At 43.5% G+C, this 19,806-nt stretch overlaps 1 protein-coding gene across 1 annotated transcript in view; it reads right to left on the minus strand.

Annotated features, from left to right (window-relative positions):
* The window catches only part of UQCRC1 (ubiquinol-cytochrome c reductase core protein 1), a 55,173-nt gene that overhangs the window by 14,081 nt on the left and 21,286 nt on the right, over positions 1-19,806 (minus strand). The window contains exons 7-12 of the mRNA XM_078661780.1: positions 11,627-11,742; positions 10,493-10,636; positions 7,217-7,377; positions 4,581-4,666; positions 3,922-4,010; positions 2,061-2,136 (exon numbers count right to left, since the gene is read on the minus strand). Coding sequence (XP_078517906.1) covers positions 2,061-2,136; positions 3,922-4,010; positions 4,581-4,666; positions 7,217-7,377; positions 10,493-10,636; positions 11,627-11,742 — 672 coding nt within the window. The remainder of the gene's footprint in view (positions 1-2,060; positions 2,137-3,921; positions 4,011-4,580; positions 4,667-7,216; positions 7,378-10,492; positions 10,637-11,626; positions 11,743-19,806) is intronic.

Consider the following 19,806-nt stretch of genomic DNA (forward strand, 5'->3'; position numbering starts at 1 on the left):
AGGGAGGTTAAACTCCTCCTTGCCTATTCGAGAAAGTTTCTAGTGAACTCTGAGCTAGCTGGCAAAACCAAAAACTTTAAGTCTAATATCGTCAGTAGAAGACCTAGTTAACCTCTGTCCTAGGTCTATACTATTGAAGGTATTATTCCAATGCGCAGAGCCTATTGGGATAATAGGAACTACACTACAGATGAGCAGGGAGCTTGTATCACCAGATGCTTAGGTGAAGCAAGGGTGGAGGGAATGGGCAGGCCACCCAGAGATGGGCCCATAACAGCATGCCACTAGTCTGTTGACCGCTAGGGTTCAAGATGGCTTCCCTAATGCTGCCATGACTGGATCCAGAATGGCATCATTGAATGGGAGTAGTAGCTCCACAGATTATGCTGATGGCAAAAGGACCTGGGTGAGGTCATTTTTCTTGAAATCAGTAGTTGAAAGCTGTAGATCGAATACCCTTGTACCCTTCTGCATCACTTCATGAAAGAACATGACCTCAGGCGTTGGCGGAAGAGTGGTAAACTCCATAGCCAGTTCAAGGGAGGTGTCCAGGCCACTGGCAGAAGACAGGCATTGGAACTTTTGTCTTTGATACTCATCCCGAACACGTATCCCCTATGGGTAAAGATCCAGGGGATCTGCGCAAGTACAGAATAGGCCATAGACCCTGTTCCTGTACTCCTATTCAATAAGACGATGGTCTTCGCTATGGGGCCTGCTTTATGGCACCGCTTCAGGGACTAGCGCCAATGGCATTGTGTCCGAAGCCAGAAGTGGAGGAGCATTGGGCCGAGCAAACAAAAGTTGCAGCACCATGTAGCGAAACGCCAGGTCAAAACTATGTGGTTTGGCTTTGCATACGAGGAGGGCAGAGTCGGGGCCATAGGCATAAATATCCGGTAGCCCTCAATCCCCTCTTGAAGATGGAATAAATCACATTAAAAAACACAGCTGGATCTGAGCTTGCAGTCAGACATTCTGTAACAGCAGGTGTCAGAAGCATGGGAGAGAATCGGCCAAGCATGGATGAGCCAGAGATGCTGGTTGGTCTGGGGCCTGGCTCAATAGGGTCACGAGAGCAGGCCCGCTTGGAGTGGGGAAATCGCCAAAGTCAAGTTAGCCAACCAACTCCCGCTCAGATGATGAAGGTCCTGTGGTAGATAAAGAGCGTAGTTCAACATGATTCTCAATACTGTAGCTGCGTGACAACCGTGGCCGATTCCATTCCTCCTGAAATCAGGTGCATTCGCTCAGACAATTATGAAATTTGAAATATGGCAGGCTGAATGCAAGTTGAGCTATTCAAAAGTACAATTCATTTGATTTTTTTAAAGTATTTGAATTTGTGCACTGTCCCTTGGCAAGAAGAACAGTGACACAGGCCCTCGTCAGCAACAGACTGGACTATGAAAACACTCTACGCAGGAATCCAAGCCAAACACCTACGACTACTACAATGCATCCAAAACGCCTCCGCCCGACTGATCACCAACCTCCCTGCCACAGCCACATCACCACCCACCTGAGAAACCTACACTGGCTCACCTTCAAGCTCCTCACCCACGCACACAAAGCACTCCACAACACCGGACCAGCCTACCAGAACAGCAGACTCAGCTTCCACACCCCCACCCGCCAGCTCCGCCCTGCCAGCCTCACCCTCGCCGCTGTCCCCCGCATCCAACGAATGACCTCCGGCGGCAGATCCTTCTCCTACCTCGCCGCCAAGACATGGAACACCCTCCCTACCCACATACGGCAGACCCAAGACCTACTCACCTTCAGAAGACTCCTCCAGACCTGGCTCTTCGAGCTGTAGCAGCACGGGTAATTAGCACGCTCTACAAGCACTCTGATCGATTGATTCCTACAATGTGCTCTCCAGGTTTACACAACTGGGTTTAACAACATTTCCTTACAAGACGTATAAACTTATACACAGGCCAGATATGTGCCAACTGGCAGTCTCAATTCCACCATTTAACTCTGCATGGAATCAGCTGTATTTAAAACTTCCCGCGTTTTCTTAGGAGGCTCCAGTGGACGTGTTTGATACATACCAACAGCAGACACTGCAGGGCACTTGTCCCAGATGTATTTCATACAGGCTGCTCTCACTTTCTTTGCATCAACAGCCTGATAAAAGACAAAAGCACGGTTTGTTAGGAATTTCAAACTAAACCAAAACATTCAAAACTGAACTTTAGTGGTTTGCCTCCAACTAAAAGCACTTAAATGTATTAACTAATTACTTGACATTAAAAGGTCCAAAATAGACTGGTTAGTAAAAATAGCAAAATGTCTGACAATGGTCAGTGTTGATCTCATGCAGTGGATAGTTTGTCATGCTTGTTTGATACGAACAAAAGAGTTATTCTAGCTTTAACCAGCTGCACTGTAAGTGCTTAAATGTATATCCCAAAGGACAACACATCTATCCTGGTGTATCTCAGAGCCTAATATAATAGAGTCTCTCTGAAGGCTATATTCAACAGATTAGATTAAGATAGACTTAACTCACATGTTTGCCTGCCTCATATTTGCTCTAGGTTTTTCTGATGCATGGTTTTAGGATTTAAGCTCCTCTCTACTATTTCACCCTTTTCTTCTATTATACCATTACTTATTTTGCCTCGCTAATGCGGTCAGGGATATTTTTCTTTTTCTCGGTTTAGGTTTCTGTTATTATGTATACATTATAAATTATTGCATTGGAGGACTCATATTTTTGATGAAGTACTAATCAACTCCATTGGTTTAAGATGCTCACCGAATATATAATCCTCTCCTTTAGGTATTACTCACTGAATCCCAAGGGGAAATAGCTTTGCATATAACTCAATGGACTTTGGACAAGTCTTAAGTTCTTATGGTAAGCACCATAGTATTTGTAGGATTAATTATTGAGCATCAATGTGAACATACACAATATGGGGTACAAATTGGAGTGCAAGATGGACCTAATTATATTGTACCACAGTATTGAAATTCTTTACATTTGATGTAAAAGTCATTTTTTCTCTTTGAACGAAGTAACAATTTTTTCGGTCTTGTCGATATAGAGATAATAAGATGTATCTGAAACTAATTAGGGTTGTCATAGTATTAGTAATATTTTCTTAGATAACTAATATGTGGTATCATTTTGTGTTTCTCATGAATGTAGTAGACATGCAGTATTGCTGGCAACAAGTGACTTATTTTTCTATAAAGATTAAATTATCTTTTAAAATTATATTTCCTACATTTTAGTCTTATTTAGGCTACATTATGATACACTCACATGTAAAACATTTTGTGTTTGGTGTGGTGTCACACAAACAAGGGTTATTGTTGATGCAAGTTATTTTTCAACAGTCTGCTCTATGTTGCTTTTAAAACTTGCCAATCCGTATTGCTTTCATGTGCATGGTAGGTATATGATCTATAACTGCTATTTGTATGTATTGTCTGCTTGCTTACAAGTTGTCTTACATGTTTATCAGCCCTGAACAAGTCCCTATCTATTTGGACAAAACGCGCTGGTTGTGTCCTTGTTCCTTTTTGAACATGGAAGCAAAGAAATAATAAGGATATAGGTGTTTTTTGGACTGACTGAAAAACTAATCTTAGCTAAGGTCACTCTGCATGTTATTGCCACTTTGGGATATTAGACCCAGTGTAAAACGTCTTCTGTAGACCCAATCATTTAACTAAAGGTGCTCCTTCGGTCTGTTGCGATTATTCTAGTTTTAGCCTGCGGCATTGGTTGTTATAGCACAGAGGCAGTAAGATGCCTCTCCTCCAACGATGCAAGCAGGAAGACCAAAGTCATTGATCTGACAATCGACCACATTCAGCTGTCAGTTTAACTAGGTCTTGTGGTCATATTTTACATCCCAAAAAATATGCATAGCATAAACACAACATCTCTATACATACATCAATCTTGTCATTCCATTCTTTCAAAGAAATACGATGACCATAATTCAGGATGCCTCGTCCAATATCCTCACACACTGGGGTTGTTCCTAAAATAATTAAACAACGGTTACATCACTTTAAAAAATAACAATTCACAGACAGGTTCTAATGTAGACTGGAAGGAAATGTGCACCTTATCCAACCTTTGCCATTCAAAGGCACAATGACATTTTCCAACACAAAATTCCACTTGAAGCAGGACTTCCAGTCAGTCCAATGACAACATTTACAAAAATACAAAGTTGAGGCTTGAGGGGGCAGAAATACAGGAAAGCAACATATTAGGAAATTAGATTGGCAGAAAGGTTTAATATAGAGAAATAAAATAAGGAGAACATCAATTGCTAGCATGCAATGTCTGAGATGGGGTTACAGATTACAGAATTAAGATCCAGGACGCAGCTCAGTGGGGAGGAGATGTGCTCAGCAATGACACCCAAACACAATGTCAGTTAAAGAGCCATATTGGAAAACGTGTAGGTGTGTCAATAAAAATCGAGGCAGTACAAAAAGGTGTATGGTGAGCACATTTTAAGTGCAAAACATCACACATGTCATGATAAACGTTTTAAGATAACAAGCATATTTGAATAAACTAAACCTCTACCAAAACTGACCATCGAGCTGCTTAACCAGGGCTGTTTTCAAGGCAATTTTGGCTCTGTTCACCTCACTGTCAGTCACACCAGTACAGAGATGCATCCTGAAAAAATATATAAACAGGTTCAGACTTTCTGCTCTTCAAAATTTAACAAAGGAAAAGAAATTCATACTTTCAACGTTTTCTCTACAGATTTAAGTCAGGAAAATAAATTTTAGGATCATAGGGATCCTAAAAATCATAAAAATGTTACTAGACCTACATGTCTAGTAACTGAAATAATTTACTCAACCTAACTAATGTACTAGACCTGTAAACTGGTCTCGATTGGGTGAATCCTAGGCTAATATTTAGTCACCAGGATTAGCCTTTTTCTTCGTCACCTAAGAGCACCTTCAAATATAGTTCACTATTTTTTTAACATTTGCTCCATTTATAATGTGATTTAAACCCACATATAGGGTACACATGATCCCTGGCTTGCCTCTTAGTTCACAAATAGCACTGTCATCTGGGCGGGAGCTGGAATATTTCTCAGTCCATGTTTAAAAACTCACTTTTCATAAATCTATTACTAAAGTATGGTTTTGTAGTCATTTACAGATAGCATATTTTCCATTGAAATGGCCACAAAACTTCCCACTAACATGTAGTTTTACTGATAAAACTAGAGTGAATAAACAAGGTTTAGAAATTGGGTTTTATAAAACTATAATTGCACATCACCGAGTAGTGTTCTGATTTTTTGTGATCCTATAAAAATCTTTTTCACCACAGAATTACAAAAAAATGTATCTTCATAACTAGTGAAATATATTTGCAATCTTTATTAAGTTCACGCGAGTAGGCCCTATGAATAGCTCGTCCTGATTGGACCCATTCACGTTTGTAATTTTTGATGAAAGCGATTCAGATTAATATTTTCCCCATTTTTCCCCAATTCAAGCTCTCTGAAATAATTTTAAATGCAGTCCGGGACCCATTACAAATCGCCCCACCCACTCAATTTCAACAATCATCCATGCTGGGTCTGGGGTTTCATTCACTGAATAAACCAACCATTTGTCTGACTCCGCGTAAACCAGCACCTCACCTACAGAGTTAACCGTTTTTTCACCTAGTAGACAACGCCAACTAACAACCTCATCAACTACCGGATCTCAACCATAGTGCCAGCTTGCCTCATCCACAGAGACAACCTCTAGCTATTCTCAATATCAAACCTAACAAGTGTTTTGGCTCGTAGTGTACGACATTGCAGAGACTAAAGCACCAGATCTTAAGTGGACCACAAAGTTATACTCTTATGGTAAGACAAGGCTTCGACCCGCACTGGTCTGCAGACTCACCTACATTCAAGCACACATTCTAACAGGGTCAAAATCTTGAGTTTGCATAGATAACAAATTAAGTTTCAGGGACCAGGTCAACACAGTTACATCATCAACATCATATATCCTGAAATCGTGCAAAAAAATCATGCCACTTCTTCCAAAAGACGCACAACAAACAGTATTCACTGCACTTATAAGGTCCAGATTGGACTACTGCAACAGCCTCTATCTTACGATCCACAAAGGATCGGTGAATAAACTACAGATTTTGCAGAATGCAGTGACCAGGTTGCTTACTGACACAAGTACGAGTCTATCTCAGCCAAAATAAAAAAGCTCCACTGGCTGCCAGTCAGGAAACAGACTAAATTTAAGTCGCTCTGTCTGGTTTTTAAGGCTCTATAGGGAACCGGACCTGAATTCAGTCTCTGCTGGTACACACCAAACGGAGCACTGTGCTCTTCGGACGCAAAACTTGTGAGGGTACCTAGGCCAAAAAAAGCCAACTGGGGTGGCAGAAGCTTCATTGTTAATGTGGCTAAATCCTGGAATTCTCTACCATTATCCATTAGAAAAATGTCCAATCTCATGGCCTTCAGGAAATCATAAAAAAAATGGCTGTTCTCCAATTGTTTTCTTTTTTAAACTCACACACCTACAGCAGGCCTTCACACAGCACCAGGACACTTTCGGGTAACAGTTGCGATCTACAAATACCACTAACATTAACACTGTGTGAACAATTTAAAAGATTATATCTGCAATCTTCAAGACGAAAACCCCTTTTTGCTCTCCAACCGATTGTCATTAATTGCATTAGGGCTGGAAGAATAAGGGGTTCAAATACAAGCAAGTTTAATTAAACTTCATTTTCTATGAGAATGCTATATACAGCATGGTGTGCACGGTCAGGATTCCTACCATCCCCCACTGCTCACCACCACCATAAAACAATGCAGTACATCATACACATTTTGCGATCAACTTAATAGGTCTCCACTTCACTTGAGTATACACCAGTCACATTACAATTTCCACCTATGAGCTCGCCTAGCCTTCCAAGTTCAGCTCACACTGTGTCTACATCAATCAGACTGGTTAAAACATTACCAGTTTCCTGTTGGGCAGATCCAGGGGGATAAGCAGTATATAGATTAGGGCAATGGACAAATTTAAAACTACTTATCCGAAAACCCATGGAAATAATGAACGGCATGATGAGGGCATGTTGTTGGGGCTCTTTTAAAGGATAATAATTTGACATCAAAGAAAAAGTCTCAGTACATATAAAGAAAATAAATTGAATATCCTTGCTCACCACTCAGCCTGGGCCACATGGAGCATGTCTTCAATGCTGTGCTTATCAGTCACAAAATGGATACCGAAGAGTCCAGTATCTGAGTAGCGAATGTTAAAGGTCTGGTAACTTTGGCAGAGGTTAAACTCTGCAGACGCTCTAGCCAAACTGCTCGAAAGGTTCTGGAAAAAGGAAAAATACAAGAGTATTACAGTATGGAAAATAGGTTTTATAATGATACAAAGAGGTTCTATCCTATATCCATCCCTTACCGAAATCTAAAAAGAAGTTTTGATAGTCACCACAACAAAACATACCATTTCACAATTTTCAATGCAAGTACCCCACTCTGCTGATGAATTCTAGTATAGGAAATCGGGGTGAAAAGCCTTTGGATGGGCGACAGTGAATCCCTTATTTCAGGTAATTAAAACTCTAAGATTTCTGAATTACAATATGAAGTGCGTAGTGTCGTCTTGAAAAATCTACTTGCTATGGTGAGTCAGATTTTATTAGGGTGTGCTTTTTTTGCACCTACTGGCCTGTTCTGGCGAGTCCTCCACCTGGCAAAGAAAAGGCGATCATTCTTTCAGAAAGTGCAACAAAGATGCCTTTAAACCTGACTGTTTATCCTGTCATGTACTGCTTGTTCAAAGCAGGGGTCAAAGGTCCGCTTATGTCTTCTTGCAAATTGCTTCTTATTTTATCCGGAGATTGGCATTTACTTCTTTCTCTCACTGCAAAGATAGATGATTTTATAAAATGAACTTTCTGACCCCCGTACCTGGTAGGGTAAAGGGAGTGTGAAATGAAAGGCTGTAGGATGTGATTTGTTTTCCCAACAGACATTTAAATAGCTTGCTAATGAACCGTATAAATATTTCAGAATATATAAGCTATTAGGAAAGCTCATTACTTGTAATTCTGAAGTGTGATAGAAACAAAGGTTTAAATAGGATCAAACCATAACTCCTACTTGGTGATGTGCTGAAACCCAGTTTCCACACACAATCTTTATCAGTAAAACTAGGTCAGTGGGAAAGTTTGTAGCGGTTTCAATGGAAAATGTGCGGTATGTATATGAAACTGTGCTACCACATCTTTCTTTAGAACTATATATGTTTTTTTAATGAGTTTTTAAACAAACTCAGACACATTTCTGCTCCTACCCTGATGACAATGCTATTACAGAACTAAATAAGCAATTCTTAGATGTGGGCTAGATTCTTACTATGCATGAAGAAAAAGATGCGTTTATTAAATCTAACAAGAGGTTTTTGTACAAATGATATGCTAAACTCAAATTTTGTTTTAAGGTGCCCTCATGTGATAATGAAGAAAAGGGTTTCTGATTTAGTGGATTACAGGAAGGTCAACTACATAATTCAAGTCACTAGACCTGCAGGTCTGGTACAAATTTTAGGAGTTCGAGGCTTGATATTGTCCAAAAAGTGCCTAGTGCAGACATTTTGCCATTAAGGTTCAGATATGACTGCAAAATGCAAATTGTTAAAATTAATATTAACCATTTAAAAACATTGCAAACAGTCTAAAATGACCATTGAATTACATCTCAATTACAAGATAGACGCCAAAAAGGGGCAGCAGGAAGGTTAAGAGCATGAAGTTGGTATGCAGTTTAGCTATGTGCCAACATGCAGCTCTTCCCACACGAACATCAAAACCTTATGTTGCTAGCAACCAAGTCCAGAAGCACAGTCAATTTTCTTGTTAAACTGTCACTAGCCCCTTTTAAGCAAGGTCACAGCAGCAAATTCTGCCCTCATGTAGAACATTATTGCTTTACTACACGATCTAAAGCGATATTGATTAAAAACGTTGTGAAGCAAGTATCCGTATATCAGAAATGTGCAAATGCAAATTTAATGAATCGGCAATATTTTTTGCTGTAAACACAATCTACATACTCTTGAATCAAGTTTTACAAACCATTTGGCAACAGATCGCAGGAGGAAAGGAGGAAAATGTTATTCTAAAATGGTCTTTGGATGCTTTGGTAAAATTACTTTGCGGCTGGAGAGGTTTGAATCTGTTAATCATTTGACAAACATGGCTCCTTTCGCTAAAGTTTTATCATTAGTAAAGGAAACTCAATTGAAGTGTGTTCAGGAATTTATTGAAACCAATATACGGCTGATCCTGCATCCATTTAGATTCAACCTCCACGGCTCAAAGAGCAACAGTTAAGGATAGCTCTCCGGCATTTGTCCAACACCACTTCCCCTATCCCTCCCCCCCACCCTCTTCTCCCCACCCCCAAAACTGCATGCACTTCCAGATAAACACTTAGTGTTGTTGCTGCTTTTGCGTAGCTAAATACAAGTATATACTTATGATGCTTTCCGGGCCAGTTGTTGGATCAATTAGGCCAAACTCCAGCCTTATTTGTACTTGAGAAGCATTATGAGGAATAAATGTCTGAATGCCTTGCATTACGATATAGATTGAGAAATGGCCCAAATGTACCCAGGTAGGCTTCTGTGGCAAAAAGCGATCACTGGGATAAGTTTTGCTTTCATGACTCTTATAGTGGAGTCGGAGATAGGCTAGTGGTCTTGCAACCACGGTTGTGCGTTCAGTAGGCATCAAGGGACCATCATCGGGGCCTGAGGGATGGGACCAGATGCCCCCAGCTCATAATCCAGACCGTAGCTCTTGAGCTAGCAAACTTCGACATTCTCAGCTCTCTGCATAAGCGCTGCCTCCTACACAGGTTAACGTGACAGAATCAACGTATGTGGATGGGTGATGCACTTTCACAATACAGATCTTTGAGACAACGAAAACTGCAGCCAGAAAGCCAGAGGTCGATCCACCGCCTTTTCTTAAGTGCACAGCTCAAATGTTGGGACCTTGCTAGCTTATTACTAAGCAAGATAAATCATAGTAACTATGTTTTTTATGCCCATTTAACATGCAGTTTGCAGCTTCTTAAAGACCCTATAGGTCCATGATTCCATGATCGGTCAAACAATTTGTACAGTAAATTACAGCCAATTGTCGTACATCCCTAGAAAGGTACACTGAACCGAATACATGTTCCTCCTACTTGTCTAAACAACTACAAAAAACATGCATAATTTACAAGACTTCCAAAACAAGGCAATGGGACAATCACACTTGCATTCTCAGTCCACTACAATGCAATAAAGTGCCAGGAACATACTTGCATCAAATACAACACAGAGGAGGGACTTTTTGGAAGGCCCACATCGGAATTGATCAATTTTCTCCAAAATGTTGGTAGCCTATTTATCTTGGACGCCCGCCCCTTACCTTTCCTCCGCCATAGGTGCAGTCGTAATTGCCGATAAGGGAGTTTGCAATAAGGAGGGCTACATTGTCAGAGTCATTCCAACCAGGTCCTTCAATCGCAATAGCAACGTGAGCCAGAGGTAGATCATCATTTCTGTACTGGATCTGAAACAGTCAGAGGAACAGAGTGAGATAAACAATAGGAACTTAACATACCCAAAAGGCTTTTGTAAACTAAATCAGTGAAATACAGGAACGAAGGCATGAAGCACACTGCAGCAGGTTTCACACTGGTTAATGTAGGCATAGGAAGTTGCACTGCAAATCATTCCATGTCAAACAGAAGTGTTGGGCATTCACATTAGGAGTGAAGCCAACAGTGTGCACAGGCAGTGAAACTGAAGAAGCACCTTTTGTTCGCACTCATGTTAAAACTTCAGATGTGGACGTTTTCTGCATCACTGCAGTATTAGAGAAGTTCCAAACTGATATTACAGCCTTAGTTGATCGATGATAAAATGGGACCCCTATGGAAACGGCGGTTTTCCTCAGACTCAAAGCTTTTTTTTTGTTTTATTTTATTTTTGGGAGCTAGGTGCTGAGATGCCATCAATAACCCCTTTCCCTGCCATTTTGGTATGAGACGGAACATACTGCAGAATGAGGTTCAGTGGCTGATACTTTAGTCAATGAGAGAAAAGAGATTGTGTAAGTGGACTGATCAGGTTTTACTTCCACACAAATTAGTGAAACGAAAATCTGGTTTCATGACCAAGCTGAAGCATAAAGGTGGTATGTTTTTTAAACTTAATCTATTATGTAATCTCACGTTAAAAGCCACTTGTAGTGTATGCCCCCACTCCTTAATAGAGTACTGCATCATGGAACCAAAAAGTTCAAAGAGGAGTGAATAGCATGGTTGAGCAGAAGAGCAAGAGCTTAGTTGGAATTGAAAAGTATTGAAACATCGCTTTGCAGGCATCTTCTCCAATAAGCAAATGTTTTTAACTTAACTTACCAAATCAAACTACAGATTCTTTTCAGGATTACAGAAGGGCAGCTTTAAACAAAATGGGACAGGGAGACCTAATACTAATCTCAAAAACATTGTGGTGCAACGGAAGGGTTGTCAAGAAGAAGCATGAAGTGCCATACCGCACTGCCTGTAAATCGACAACGTGTTAGAACGGGGATAGCATCCCCCTCGTACTGAAAGGAAAGTCCTCCGAAATGCCGCTGGGCAAGGCTGGCAAGCTCCTTGTGGTCAATTCCTGATAAAGACAAGGGAAATAGTTATTTCTTTGCAGCTTTGGTTCCTTTTATTATTCCTATGAGCACATCTGTTCATTTCCATGTGAGAAAATACATCAGGCACACTTGCGATTGAATGACCACTATCAACAAAGCCTTCAAATGTTAATACATTTTTACCATCTTAAATGTTTCAAGCAATTAGGTAAATTATTTTGGTGAATCTCACTTACTTGCTGTACCTGTTAAAAAGACAGACTTCACTACTACTATTCCTGCAAGGAAAGTTTATTTGAGGCAGTTTAGTTAATGGCTTTTCAAATAAAAATCAGAGTTTCAGGAAGGCAGCATTATTCTCATCCTAATTAATGTTACTTCTGGAGCTGCACTGTGCAGAGCGAACCAAAAGCAGGCACCACTTCAATGGAGCAATGCACAAGCACGCAGCAGACTAATGCAGCTTGTACACTACGCGAATCCGTTACCTTTTCATTCGGTTCTGACTGCAAGCGAAGTCAAAAGAGGCTTCATTATGTACAGAGCTGCAAGGAAACCTGGCCGGAAGCTGAAGGCAGGGGGAAAAAAAAAGAGGCAAAATGGGAGGATAGTCCCTGCAGGTGATGACTGGAGAAATGCTAGCAACTGCTTTGTTCTGGATGTTACGGTCACACATGCAGCACGGAGTGAAACACTGTAAACAACACGAGTAACGCTCAAGATTGAGAATACACGTGCATCACTAACCCTGCTGCCAAGAGGTATTTTGTTGTAATCAGTGCTGCAGCCAGCAGCCCGCTTAGCCACTGCCAACTGTTGTCCTATGTTCACCGGAAAGCCATCCCCTTAGGTTTTCTGCCACGCAAACATTCCTTATTGACGTCAGCCAGCTGCTCACTCATATAAAGCCAACACAACCTCTCAGTGACAAGCTCACCAAGTGGGCAGAAACTGTTCCTGAGAAAGGTTGAAAAGCACCTAAATTAGTGCAACTTAACAAAGTGATAACATACCAGAGCTAGAAAGGCAATGCTCCCAATAAGGTCTGCTGTGGCTCGACCCAGAGTAAAAGAAATCTGGACTTGAATGGATTAAACGCACAGGATGCCACTAAACTCCCACACCCAAAATAAATAACTGAAAGGAGGGGCATATAGAGAAATGAAGGGTATAGATCACAGTCCCTATTTCTATAAAAAGGTAAAAGAAATTCTCCCTCAAATTACAGGCCCATTTTGTTGCTAGATGCATTGGTCAAAACACGTGGTAAGATTATCTTCAGTAAAAAAAAAAAAATTCTGCTGCCCTGTTTTTTAATTTTGCTAAGTCCAATACGGGTTTCGCCCAGGCCCTACATTTGTCTCTGATCCTAGGTAAATAGGTCAAGGCCAGGAGAGGGGCGATATCCATTTTTATGGACGTCTCCCGTGCCTTTGATGTAGTGGACAGAGGCATACTATTGGACATCATGGGCAGGGCAGAGGCTAATCCCCCTTCATTGCATATTTTAAAAAGCCTACACCAAGATACCCATCATGAGGGTTCGTTATACTCAACGTGGAGATCACAAGCCCCCTATTCAAGTCAATCAAGGCATTAGACATTTCAAAACTGTATATTCGCCCCTTTTTTGTTAGCCTATATCAATGCTCTGGACACCTTTTTAATTTCTTGCACACGCAACGTCCATAAAATTGGCTCTCGCTTAGTCCCTGTACTAGTGAGCGCAGACGTCCCGTTTAGTTGCAATATTGAGAATGGATTTAAATTGCAGGACCATGCAGACATGGCCTCACCACAAATATATTGCACCCTGCCTTATGGCTGAGAGGCCTTCCAGAGGGGTAACTTACATATACCTAGGCAGTGCTGCTTTGGAATGGCACCCAAGGCTGTGTTCAAATTTGTAATGAAAGGCGCAGTCCTTGAATTTCTCCTAACCAAAGTATTACTCAATGTAATTATGACTTGAAGATGTTCACTTCATTGAAGCACGTTTTCGGCATTGTACGATGAGTTACATATTTCGAGGCGATTTAAGTGGGTTTGTCCATTATTTATGCGCTTCGACATCTCAAGATGGCCGCTATATATATTTTGAAGCGATGTTGTGGTTGGATAGTAGAGTTTCACAGCGCCATGATAGTTTCCCTGAACCTAGGAGTGTTAGATATCAAACTACTCCTAAGAATAAACCCACCATATCAGGGTAAGGTTCATTTAAAACAAGTATTTGCAATGCAATAGGTCTTGCATTAGGAAAGTGTGAGCTATTGGTATTGTACATAACAATTTTAATATGTTGGCTTTGGAAATATATAAATTAATAGCATTGTTATTCACAAAGCCAATAGCTTACACGTTCCTTATGCGAGTCCTATTGGCTATGGCAATGCTTGTTGGTAGCAAGCAAGGACAGTGCTGTTGTGGTCTCCCCGAGTGATGTGCTGGTCTCCCCGAGTGATGTGCTGGTGCCCCCGAGTGATGTCCCCCGAGTGATGTGCTGGTGCCCCCGAGTGATGTGCTGGTGCCCCCGAGTGATGTGCTGGTGCCCCCGAGTGATGTGGTGGGTGAGGGTGTGTGGGGCTGTGAGGTGGTGAAGGTGAGTAAGGGTGAGCGGGTTGTGAGGGTGAGAGGGTTGTGAGGGTGAGAGGGTTGTGAGGGTGGGTGGGGGAGTGAGGGTGGGTGGGGGAGTGAGGGAGGGTGAGGGTGTGTGAGGGCCACGGCCAACCGCCCGAAATGCACTGGGCAAGATTCAAAGCATTAGAATACATTGAATAATATGTTGTTTGTTCAGTATGAATATGTAAATATCAGAACATTAAATGAATCAATGAATGATAATTTAAAATGTATTTTGTTGTGAATGAGTTTTGTTCAAATGTAGTGTAAATATTGGTTTAAATTGTGTACTGTACAAATGAAATAGTGCATGAGTATTTGCTAATGTGTACAATGGTCAGGAAGAATAGACTTGAAGGAGGGTGCTTTAGTCACCTCCCCCAGCCTCTCCTATAGATGGAGAACCCCCCCCCCTACTATCCCAGCCCTTTTTGTTCTGAAGAAAGCCCAGAACCCCACATTAGCCAGGTGTTGTGCCCACCTCTACCAACTTCCACCCCTCTTGTCGGGGAAGGGAAGTAAAGCACAAAATTCACTTTATCATCTTGAGGATAGGGAAAGATAGTCAATAGTTTTAGGAAACTGCCCCCTCGCACTGGAGGCTGTCATTTAGGGGTTGTAGCCACCCCAAGATCAGGGGGCAATTGGCCTTTGAACTCTACTTCCCTGAAACACCCCTAAAAGGTAGCATTTAGCGGCCTACCTGAACCAGGAAACCAGCTTCTACGGACAAGACACCGAAAAAGAGGAGGAACTGCTGCTGGAGTGAGAACAGAAGATCCTGGGAGAATTTTTGGCACCAAACCCTTGCCTACCCCTCTGGAACTTAAGAATCGCCTCCCTCACCGACTCTTGCAGCTGCGTGGCCTCCACAAAACCCAGAGATGTTTGAAGATATCCAGAGATCTCCATCACGACAGAGGTACTTCTCCTCCCCCCCCCCCCCTCCTCCCCTGCAGTTGCAGGCACCAGAAATCCCTGAGGTTTAGTACAGCATTTTTGCTTTGCCCAAGGCCACAGAGGGAAGTGCTTTGACACAAACCCCCAGGAGGGTCAGATTTACCACCAAACCTTATTTGTTGGTCCCAGGACCTTCCTAGTCCAGCCACCACCAATATTCATGGTACCAGGGCACCGACCCAAAAATCAATGAAACTAGTCATAGCTGGCTCCCACTTGCCAGTGAGTCGGCACCGTTCCAGGGACATCCAGCCTCCAGAGACCCACTGCCTAAGTAGCCCAGAAGACTCGGAAACCCGACGAGAATCAGGCAGGTCATGACAGCAAGGCTCACCTTTGCGCACAGTGGCAAGTGGTAATGTGTGTACTGCTCCCTGCCGGTCTGGCCGGGATCTCCAAAAACCTGTGGTGGCCCCAAGGTCCCATGGCCCCTGCAACCTTCTGCCTTTTTGGAGAGACCCCCGACTTCCTTGGAAGTCCCTTTCTACTGCCTTCATCCAGGTGCCATCCCAATCCCCCCCTCCCCTCCCCCCTCTTGGAGAAGCACCAGCAGCAGTATTCCTTTATCCCGCTTTCCTTCCAAAACTCAGGCGTTTCCCCACGGGCAATCCTTGGAACCTTGGACCTCACCCCCAGACCGGCCTGCTCCTTGAAGGTGAAACCCTGCTGTGCATTGTAGGTTTTCTTACTGGCCAAAATTATTTTTAGGAAACGCACTGTGTACCATGGCACACCCTTGGGTAACAGTATCCTAGAGCCCGAATTGCCTCGTAAAAGTGTTTTCACTTGCGCCCCAAGCCTTGCACAGCTTTCTAAATTGATTTGCCCTGGGAAAGGTATTTCCAGTACATACCTGTTAAAAGTGTAAACCCCTTTTCCTTACATAGGATTGTACAGTACTTTTCTGACGTCAGTGCAACAAAGCCTTTCACCATACCTTAAAGTATTTATCTTACTGCAAAGTATTTTACTGACCTTGCAAAACAAATTACTGCATTTGAAAAGTTTCCCTGCTTTTGAAATGGTTGCTTCCTTGCAACAGAGTATCCTCTTGGTTCCACAAATAAAGTAACAACTTTCATATACCAACAATTGGTTTGTATTCAGTCTTTCAGTGTGCGACATCATTTCCGGGGGTCTATACTTCTTCTGAAGTCGAGACGGCGCTGACTTCACCAAGGCTAGCATCAGAAACAGCTCCATGGCCGGTTCCTCCAGTCCTGTGTACCTAGACCGTGACCTTTCCCTCCGCCGACAATGACATGACCTCGAAGATCTACGCTCACTGCAAAAGCGATGCCTCCCTCTGGATCTTGACCTTGGCTTTCTGGGCCTTGCAGGAACCACCGGCCCAGGAGGCAGCGGAAACGGCAGAGGCTGAGCCGGCGCCAAAGGTTTCGGTAGTGGACGCGGAGGTGGAAGAGATGAGGTGGTGGAGGAGGAAGTTGCGGAAGAGGAGGAGGCATAGGCGTCCGGGGCCTTGAGGGCGAGTAGGTCCTGGAATAATCAGAGTCCGGTGACCTAATAACTCTCCTCTTCTTACGAGCAAGCCTCGGGGAGGACGCTCTGGAGGAAGACCTCTCTCAGCGCGAGCGCCGCCGCGACCGGGGACTCGCCGCTGATGATCACTATGAGACGCTCACCACACAGGCACTAGACACCGTTCTGGGCCTCGACTTCCTCTTAAACGTCGACTTTTCCCTCCTCGACGTCGACCTCTTTGGCGTCTCTTCTTGACTTCGTTCTTCCTGACGACGACGAACTCCCCGACGTCCAGTGCCTTCGCCTCGACGTCGATCTTGCTCTCCTCAACGTCGATCTTCGTGTCGACGTTAAAGGTGAACGGCGGTGTCGCCTCGACGGCGAGCGCTTGCTTCTTCGGGACTCATCACTATGTCGATGGTGGGTCGACGCCAGTGAAGTCCTCGACGTCGACCTCGTCCGAGTTCTCGACGTCCTGCCCAGACGCCAAACGTCGACTCGACCCTGGGTCGACAGGGAACAGATGGTAGTCATACCGCTTGACACCGAAGCCATTGACGTCGACCAGGACCGGTGCCTTTTCTGGGCCTTTTCTTGACTGGGAAGCCCCCCAGAGGCCGATGAACGGGCAGAGGAGGATGACCGAGTCTCTCCATGCCCAGAAGTCCCACCTGGCTCTTGAGGACTCCTCTGCTCCAGGCCTTGGAGACTAATCTTCTCCCTGTCACACAGGGTCCTCCTGGAGAAAGAGTGACAGATATCATAGGAGTCAGGGACATGGGCAGAAGGGAGACAGAGTATACACACTTTGTGGGGGTCAGATTTAGCCTTCTTCCTACCACACTTAGGGCACATGTCAAATAAATCTGGCATTTCGACAAAGGAGGTGGAAAAACTGGTAAAACAAATACAGCAACTGGAAGAGGAAGACCCCAGACGTCGAGTGAAACACTCAAAGCACTGGAAACGCTCCAAAAATTGAAGAAATGCCCAAAAAGGTAGAGCTCAATGCTCCAGGGTCCCGCTAGCAAGAGCCGGAAAAAAAGAACTGAAAGTGAAAGGCCTTTGGCTGTGCATCCTGGGATACCGAGGGTCTCTGGAAAGTTCCTTAAAGACACGGTATCCCTTTTCCAGACACATAATGGCAGCCTATGGGCTTGTCTGTCCAACCCTTCCTCTCTATCATGACAAAGGATTTTAGTGAAGGGGAGTTTCTCTAGGTGTGAAACTTTACATAATGTGTAAAATTTAATATTATTTGGCTATCTTTTTCACTTCGAGATGAAGTGCTGGCCAATGTAGCCTTGTAGTTTTAGGCTGCATTATTTGTCTTTGATTTTCTCTTAAGTGTCTATGCAGGACTGCAGAAGAAGACAACTTAAGAGACTATTTTGGTTGCTCCGGGGTCCACGCACATGGGCAGGACTATTCACAAGATTATGACTATACACAGAGATCCCCTACTACAGAACTGTTAAGTATTTTCAGCCGAATTAGCTGGAGTCTTGGGGAGGCTAGTGCTTCCCGACAGTCCTCCACTTCTAGGTACCCCAAGTCTTCCTGCCAGAGTTAAAAAATAGAGTCAGGAAAACTATTGATTATCTTCTGGTATGTCATGTAGATTGCCCGTCGGTACATATGATCAGTCAGAAGCCTATCTTCCAGTGGGGACACCTCTGGCAGGTCCTCATCTGTTGGGAGGGCTGCCATAAGGGCAGGTCTTATTTGTAAATACCTTAATGTTTCCATAGCCGCCGTTATCGTACTCCCTCTGTAAATCTGAGAACGGGATCACACCTCCCCTCGCCCATAGGTCTCCCACCCTTGAGATGCCTATGATGTCCCATTTATCAAAGCCCAGGCAGCTACTTAGACCAACCTAGTCGTTCTGCCTCCCAAAGGGGCATAGCCTGGGTCATTTTATTAGGCCATTCCAGTCTCTTAGTTACTCAGTGCCACAGAGCGATCGCTCTAGTTTGTTAGGCCCGTCAGACGCTGGTGCTTAAGGTTTGTGTACGGGGCTCTTCTGTTGCCCCTGGGAAACCTGCCCATCTGGTATGGTGGCTCATTGTGCAGTCAGTGAGCCCACTGGTTGATGACTGTCAGTTGGGCTGCCCAATAATATGCTTGAATGTTAGGTAGTACAATCCCACTGTCGTATTATCCAGTCATACGTTTCTGTATGGCTATTCGCAGGGCCTTCCCATCCCAGAGTAGGGCCCTGACCTCACTCTCAATTATATTAAAATAGGCTTCAGAGACCTTGAATTGTGCTTTTTGCAGTGCATCTTGGGATCACGGCAACGCCATCATTTTAAAAAATGCCCCTCAGCCAAGTAAGAATAGGGGTAATGATCTCCTGTAGGTTGTGTGTATAAAAGAGGTCTGGGTCTGCTGTGGCAAAGATCCCTAAATAGCGGAAACCCTCTCTCACCACCACTGCCCCACAGGCTAATGGTAGAGTTGGAGTTGGGCCATGCAGAATAAATATTATGGATTTGGACCAATTTATGGTATAGCCCGAGCATTTTCTAAAGTTGGTTAAAATCTGCAGGACTCGGTTAATGGAAGACTGCGCAATTCAACATATAAGAGCACATCTTCTGCATACTCCTCCCTGCCTTCCGCCCATCGTAATCCCTAAATTAGTGGGTCTCCTCTTATCCAAGTCACCAAGGGCTCCAGAATCAGAGCAAAGATTAGTGGCGACAGGGGACAACCCTGCTATGCCCCTAATTTGAGAGGGAACGTTTGCGACATATGGCCATTTACCACCACATGCGCTAAGGGCTCTGCACATAGCAGTTTGATCCATGCCAAATATTTCAGGCCGAATCCCGTTCGTTCCAAGACTACAAATAGATATGAACACTGGATGGTGTCAAAGGCCATACGGGTATCTAGGAATACTATCACTGCGTCCTCCAATCAAACTGATTCTTCCCAGTACTCCATGAAGGCGGCACAGGTTTAGCACTGTATTCTGTCCCGCGGCAGCCGGATTGGTCTGGGTGGACCAATTT

The sequence above is a fragment of the Lissotriton helveticus genome, chromosome 9 (assembly GCF_964261635.1).
Source record: "Lissotriton helveticus chromosome 9, aLisHel1.1, whole genome shotgun sequence".
Classification (NCBI taxonomy): domain Eukaryota; kingdom Metazoa; phylum Chordata; class Amphibia; order Caudata; family Salamandridae; genus Lissotriton; species Lissotriton helveticus.